Below are 8,111 nucleotides of genomic sequence, written 5' to 3'. Positions count from 1 at the left end.
ATTTTTAATAATAAATATGCCTGGAAATAAGGATCAGGGAGAATAATAGTCAGGCTCTAGAGTAAGTAAATATTTCCACCCTGTGGAAAAAGCTCTAAAGCAAAAAAAGATCAAAGAAGTGTACTCCTTTCATTATACTAGATATTTTTGGGTTTAACTTTTATTCTGTTTTCATTTCAGTGGGTATGTAGATCCAGTTCTGAACATTACTCTTTTGGTCTTGGAACTATTGTAAGACTTCCCTGAGGATTAATAAGACTGCAGAGAAGAATCATGGCATACTCTGGGACAGTGCCTTTCTCACACAACAAATTTCATGAAGGACAGGCTGGAAACCAAGCATCTTACCCAATGTACCATTCCAGTTCTGCTGGAGAAGTCTGTCTAGTATTCAACCAAATAGTTGCTGAAGTCATCAATGATTTTTTATATTTTTTATGATTCATCACATTCACACCATCACAAAGAAATTTTTTTCCCACCAGATGTCTTTGGTCTGAATGTGCCTGACCAGCAGTTTAATGGTCAGCCTCTAGTTGCTTATGGTGAAATTTATCCTGAAAATTCCATCTCTCACTGGCAACAAGGCACAGTGTCACCAATGGTTGGCTTCATATATTCTTTACTGTCTGATTACAGAAAGTTCTCTCTGGCAGATCCCTACAGTCAAGAGAGAGAACTCTACGGAGGAAACAGTGTTAGTCCAGTCATAAATGCATTTGATTCAAATGTGGAAAGAAGCAATGCAAATCTGAGTTTTCAAATAGGATTTGACAATATACATGCTCAATGTCCCATTTTCTTAGACAACTATCCGTCTGGACAAGCTGTGAGAGATGGAAGTGGAAATGGGGAAGCTTTTTTAACTGACACTTCCAGAAGATGTGACATAGGACCTACCTGGCCCAGCAGCTCTGGACATGACAGAGAGGTATTTAAATTTTCTCATATTAACAGTGCTTAAAGTTCTTGATTCTTGTTTGTGGTTTTGCACTTTGGGTATTCACTCACACTGATGCAACATGCACTAGAAGCGCTTGATTTAAAGACCTTATGAAAAATAAAACATTTATGCCTTGGGGGAGGCAAAAGCTTTTGCTCATCTAGAGAGCTTTTGTCATGTGTCTTATGATTCAGCTGGCCAGAAGAGACTTCTTATTCACTTCTTTTTTGGTCGTTACTCCTTCCAAAGATAGAGATGCAGGGAAGTGTCAGGTTTTCCAATAATTGTGTAACCTGATTTGTTGTCAGAATTTCCTATAGTGTTTTTGTATCTTTACAAGGAGGAGGACCTCAAACAATCAGTACATGAGTAGTTATGAGATTTTTATACAGTATGAAAACCTCCTAGTATCCTCTTCCTTTGATTCTAATATCAGAAGAGAACCCAGCAAACCATAAAAAATAGACGTTTGAAGGGAAAGTGCCTATTCTGGCTAGCTAATGAGGATTTTATACTGGCAGAATCCGTGTCCTTCCTGTTTAATGTTTTAACCAACTTAAAATATCAATGCATTTCTGCAACCTACCTATTAAAAATGGATTAATTTTCAAATAATAGGGCTGGTTCCTCACCTAGTATAAAATTAGGTATCTCCATTGACTCTATTGGAAACTTGACATTGTATACCAGAAGAGAATCTAGGATTATCACAGAATGGTTTGGGTTGGAAGGGACCTTAAACATTATTTAGTGCCAACCTCCCTGCCATGGGCAGTGTCACCTTCCACTAGGATCAAGTTGCTCAAAGCTCCATCCAACCTGCCTTTGCTTTCAGAGAGAGGGAATCCACAGCTACCCTGGGCAACCTGTTCCAGTGTCTCACCACCCTTCCAATAAAGAATTTCTTCCTAATAGCTACTCTAAATCATCCTCTTTCAGTTTAAAACAATTACCCCTTGTCCTATTCCTACACTCCCTGATAAAGAGTCCCTCCCCATCTTTCCTGTAGGCCCTTTAAGTACTGGAAGGCCACTATAAGGTCTCCCTGGAGCCTCCTCTTTTCCAGGCTGAAAAACCCCAACTCTCTGAGCCTGTCTTCATAGGGGACATGCTCCAACCCCCTGATCCTTCTCTGGACCCACTCGAGCAGGTCCATATCCTTCTTATGCTGGAGGCCCCAGAGTGGAACACAGCATTCCAGGTGGGGTCTGATGAGAGCGGAGTAGAGGAGGAGAATCACCTCCCTTGACTCACTGGCCACACTTCTGATGCAGCCCAGGGTATGGTTAGTTTCTAGTCTGTGAGCGCACATTGCTGCCTCATAGTCAGTCTTTCATCCACCAATACCCCCAAGTCCTTCTCTGCAGGGCTTCTCTCAATCCACTCATCACCCAGCCTGTATTTGTGCTTGGGAATGCCTCAACCCATGTGCAGGACCTTGTACTTGGCCTTGTTGAACTTCACAAGGTTCACATGGGCCCACCTCTCAAGCCTGTTGAAGTCTTTTTGAATGGCATCCCTTCCCTCCATGGTCTAGAATGCTCCAGTAGGCTCCTTTATAGGTCATTGAACCATGAAACTACCACACAGGGAGAAGTACAGAAACATAGAATAAGATGTGTGTGATAGAGATAAGATAACAAATATTTTATGGTCTGATATGAAAGCTGAGGTTCAAAATAACAATACATTATACTGCATCTGTGTTTCTGTTGAGCCAGATTATTCCCTCTGTGTCTCGTTTGGCTGACATATCCTGATACAGAGATATGAAACATACTATGTCCTGCCTTCACCATGTTTTGCATATGCACTTTTTTATAATTATTTTCTAAAAATACATCTATATAACTGTGGAAGCTAGACCTTGTGACACACACTTTGTCTTTAGCTTTTGAAGCAAATACTTTTATCTTTTTATCATTCTTCCATCAGGTGTTCATAGCTCCATTCATGGTTTTGCTGTTTTAATAACAATGTCATATTGAACTCCCATGACTCTCTCTGATGTTATATCTCTCCTTGTTTTCTTTCTTTCAAAATCCCAACATAGAGAAGGAAAAAGAAAGTTATAAATCCTCCTTTTCCCCTAGTCCTTGTTAGCATTCTGAATCACTATAGGAATCCTGAAATAACCTACAGGATACCTCTGCACTGTGAATATGAAAAGACAGTTTAGGTTCACTTTCTGCTTTTAACTCCCAGTGATCACAGTATTATAAAGCAATGGAGAAGATACACTTGATTGACTTGTTTCTATGTCTGTGGATAGGGAGAACTATAGAAGTAAACATATATAGATCCAGACAGATGGGGAAGCAGGAGGAAGAGAAATATATCTGAGGATAGGAACTCTAAAGACTAATCCTGGGCACCACATTTTGGAAGCTGGGATGAATATAAAAGAGGGGATGAATAGGTGGAGACACAAAAGGCTGTTGTTGCTTTTTTCTTATGATAGGAAAACTAAAGCATACTGACATGATGAAAAGAACAAGCCTTCTCAGGAGAAAAGTAGAAAATAGGGGAATACAAATGACCAGGAGGAGATTAAATTGTGGTATGGGAAGAAGAGGTGCTAGAGGAAGCAGGCATATGAGAACAGGCACAAACGTTTCTGTGACAGAGGAGGAGAGAATTATAGGGGAGGAAAGAGAAGAGAAAAGTGAGTCAAGGGCAGCTACAGTCTAATGTGTGGGAGGATTTGATTAAGTCAAGGAAATATTTGAGCTGTTTAACTAGAAGAGGAAGAAATGGGAGAGACAAGATTTGTAGCAGAAAAATCAGTGTGGTCACAGGAATTCCTTCAGGGAGAAACAGCCATGTCAGGATAGAAAGAGACAAGGCAAGGGGCTGACAACCGCACCCTGAGATGGTGAAAAAGGGAAAATAAGAGTTATTAGTTAATAACATTACTTAATTTTAAATTAAATTTAAATTTATTTAATTTAAAATTATTATTTAATTACATTCTTCAAGCTATGAATTTGAGGATCCATACTCATGTCCTTGTGGCAAATCATCCTTTCCCAGTCTTAGCCATCTCCTTGCTTAACTGCTCTCTGTTCATTTCTCAGTTCCCAATTGCACTTTTGTTCTTTTTATATCTTCAGTCCCATTCAATGTCATGTCCCAGCCTCACCTTTTATTACCCGTGGCCTGGTTTTCTTAGCTCTTCATTTATACACTATCTTTTTCCATGCACTTCTTCCAGGGTACTGTACCTGCTCTGTAATGACAGAATTGCGGGTGGAAAAGGAGCCCTTTTGTGTTGTTGAAAGCAGCAGGTTTCCATCCTTCCCTCCTGTGGGAGTCTCCATCCACTGCTCCTGTACGATAGTCTTTAAGTTGCACCTCCTTTGCAGCACAGGGTCTGGGTGGTCCTCAACTCTGTAAAGTCCCCGTCAATCTCTTTCCTGTTCATCCTTCTGGCTCCTTAGCACCTCCTGCAGCTCCTTCACCAGCAGCTCAGATCCACAGCCAGAGCATAGCTTCCACCAGCAAGGCCACTGCAGTCCACAGCCCCAGGGAGAGGCACCAGACAAGCCCTGCAGCCAGAGACCTGGGCTGCAGCATCCTTCCTCTGGAACTACGTGTGGATTGTCTTTGCTATTCACAGGGGCAGTTTCTGCACCCCGTGATGAAGATTGCACCACGTGGCGTGTCATCACTATGACAGCATACTCCTCAGTGCAGGTTCTGGGCAACTTTAACACCCTTGCTGAAACAACTGCTGTAGCTTTACCTGCCTTCTGTGCTCTGCGAGCTGCTCCCCTGCTCCTGGCTGTAGAGCTCACCCACAAACACGAATGTTTCTCTGAGCTTTTTCTGGCTTGGATTCCTCCATCTGGAATGTAGGGGTACACAACATCCCAGATGTGAACTTCCTAGAGCTTTGTCAATATACCTTTTTGTAAAACTGTCTACCTTAATGAAAGTGTGATCAGGAATGGGTATTATGGGATTTTTATGACTATATAATTTTGGGAGGCCATTACTGTTATCAAATCGTTCATAATTTCTAAATAGTGCACCTCCACCATAAGTTTCTTATTACTGTCTGCTGAGGTGAATTGTAAGGTAGATGTCTAACCGAGGTGGAAAAAAATGAAGCAGGGGAGGTGCTATGTTTTCAGTGACTTTTGAAGGAGCTTTTTCAGCACTCCCTACAATCGGGATGATGGGCTACTAATTGGTATAGCTAAATTTAATTTCACTCTCTTATTTCAACCCTTAGGTTTATCCATTGTTTTTCATACCAGACATTTCAATTTTTCCCCTTTATTGATGATGCCCTCTTATTATTTTTAAATTTTATAAGCACTCTCCTAATGCTTGTGCTATTGTTGTTAATGAAAATACTACATACAATGAGACCCAACACTGATGTTATCTATAAAGGGTTTGTAACTTCTGAGCTTTCAGTTCTGCTATTGTGATCTCCCCACTAGCCAGCTCCTGACAGATCTTTCATCTTTTATACTCATCCTATCTTTTAAACTCTAACTAAAATTTGCCAGCCTGCATCTTTTCATGCATATTGCACTTCCTTGTCCAGAAAAAAAATCTTAAAATAGGTTTATTATTTATTATTACTTTTTATAAAGTTACATACTTGTGTATAAATTATTATTAAAATAGTAAAATACACCTTTTGCCATATCTCAGTTTCCTCTTCTGTGACATGTCATTAGTTGATTCTCTTTCTCAAGGGATTTAAAAGTTGGCTCAGTTGAGCCTTGTATATGTCTCTGTACAACAGTAGAATGGGCTTGCAGATACATCAGTATTAAGCTCTTTCCTGGAGTTAATGTTCTGACTGAAGGGTATTATGGCAAACAGAAAAAGGGGTGCTTTGACCCCAGATAGTGACTCAGACTTGTGCTCTCCAAGTTTAGAGAAAACATCTGGGGATTTTTCATGTTCAACAGAATACACTAGCTTCCTTTTATCTGTCGTAGGGACTTTACCTGAAAGATTTGTGAAGCTTGAAGGGATCCTGAGCTTTCCTTCCAGGACAGAAAGAGAGAAAATAAGGTTTCAAACTCACTACAGCATAAGCTTCATTTTGTCCCCTCTCCCTTTTGTCAACTAAACATACATCTTCTACATTTAGAGTTATCTGTGCTGTGACACTAGTGACACTAGGTGAATTTTGAAAGCTTTGTCTAGAATTCCTTATATTCTGCACAGAGAGGAAAAAAATAATTCTTAAATCCAAGGTAGCTGATGCTTTGTGACTTTGTGGTTTTTTTTTCTCTGAAAGCATTTAAAGTGCAGGCAAAATGGGGTTATTTGTGCTTATTTGGAGCTCCACCAAGTCAGGGAAGGGATGATAAGGTATGAAAGTTAGTTCTTGTGGAACTGAATACAAGTTTAACCTTATGCTCCTTCTGTTTCTGTTATCTAAATAACTGAACTCTTTCTTCTGGTGTCTAGGTATTTTTAGGGTACAGGTTGGTCTATCCATCTGGTTGAAGCAAATCAAGGAAGTAATGAAAACACTTGCTTTTTGGAGAAGTAAGTAATGAAAAAAACTTTATTCAGGTAACTATGAGATTTCATATATTTATATTAATTGAGTTGGTATCCCTGTGTCTTGGGTCTGGCTGAGAGGGAGCTAATTTTCACCATAGCAGCTGTTCTAGTGCTGTGCTTTGTAGTAGTAGCTAGAAAGGCATTGATAACACACCAGTGTTTTGGCTACTGCTCAGCAGTGCTTGCACAGCATCAAGGCTGTTCCTTCCTTTCCCCCCACCCCGGGCTTACCAACAGACTAGGGGTGGGCAAAATCTTGGGAGGGGACACATCCAGGACAGTTGACTCAAGCTGCCCAAAGGGATATTCCATACCATATGACATCTGCTCAGCAATAAAAGCTAAGAGAAAGGAGGAGGAGGGAGGGCATTTGTTATTACAATGTTTGTCTTCTGAAGCAACCACTACATGTACTGAAACACTCCTTCCAGAGAAGTGGCTGGACATCACCTGCCAATGGGGAGGAGAGAATAAACCATTTTTCTTTTCTTCCATACACATCCTTTGCCTTTATTACACTGCTTTTATCTTGACCCACAAGTGGGGTTTTTTCATCTTATTTCTCTCCCCCTCTCTGTCCTGCTGAGGAGGGGAGTGATACAGCAGCTGCATGGGCACCTGGCATCCATCCAAGGTCAACCCACCATATCCTCCATTCCTGAACAGTATCTACTTAAATATGAAATGCTCCTCATTTTGGTTTAAAAATTAAAATGCACAAAGGCATGTTACTTCCAAAAATGTTTTCTCCCTTAGCTATACCCTTTACCAGTGATAAATACATTTACCTCTTCAGTGTTGATGGTTTATAGTGTGTGAAACTTAAGATACATTTTCAGCCACTGTCTTGGACAGTATTAGTTCCTGTGTAGCTCAAAGCAGGTAAAAAAGAGTTGGAGGAACTGGCTGACTGAGAACAGAATTCCTACATACTGTTGTGATGAAAAGTGAGACTTAGCAAGTTACAAAAAATCCTTTAATTATTGTTTACTCTTACAGTTAATATCATTGCTTAATGGGATAGAAAATTTTACTTTCTCAATCTTCCTTGAAAAAGAAATTGTGTTAAAATCCAAGAACACTAAGAAATACAAGTTTTTAGACCATCTGTGCGGATTAATTTTCCTTTGTAAATATGCAATGATCACACTATCAAGTTGTTAGCACAAATGCATGCTTTCTCCCCTGGAAAAGTATTTGGAAAATGGAATGTTGCCTTTTTTTTTTTTTTTTTTATTAACTTTAATGAATTGACTATATTCAAGGTCAGACAAGCCTGCTTCTCGTAAAAGAAAAAAAAAATAAAATTCAGTTTTTTGCCCTGAAATCAACAGTGAATATGTTATGTATTCGTATGGCAAGGATAGTCAGCTTCAAAACATACTCATTCACATACATCTCAGTTTTCCTTTTTCTCCACAGTTCATCAGTCTGAACCCCAACCCAATTCTACTAACACCAGATGCGTGAAGGCACATTCCACATGACAGGCTTTCCTCTCAGATATTCAGATTTTTTTTAATGTTCAAACGTTCTACATTCAACTTTGCCCTCTAATTATAGTAAAAGCTTTCTATTGATTTTTTTTTTTTTTTTTTTTTTTTTTTTTTTTTTTTTTTTTTTTTTTTTT

General features: G+C 39.5%; 1 protein-coding gene across 1 annotated transcript in view; it reads left to right on the top strand.

Moving 5' to 3' along the window:
* The first annotated feature begins 273 nt into the window (after window positions 1–273).
* PIK3C2G (phosphatidylinositol-4-phosphate 3-kinase catalytic subunit type 2 gamma) overlaps window positions 274–8,111 on the top strand; it is a 216,591-nt gene continuing 208,753 nt past the window's right edge. The window contains 3 exon segments of the mRNA XM_026863441.1: window positions 274–429; window positions 431–931; window positions 6,393–6,463. Of these exon segments, the coding sequence (XP_026719242.1) occupies window positions 274–429; window positions 431–931; window positions 6,393–6,463 (728 nt within the window).

This window comes from Athene cunicularia (assembly GCF_003259725.1).
Source record: "Athene cunicularia isolate RWA chromosome 1 unlocalized genomic scaffold, athCun1 chr1_part2, whole genome shotgun sequence".
Lineage (NCBI taxonomy): Eukaryota > Metazoa > Chordata > Aves > Strigiformes > Strigidae > Athene > Athene cunicularia.
This window is presented reverse-complemented; position numbering and strand designations above follow the sequence as displayed.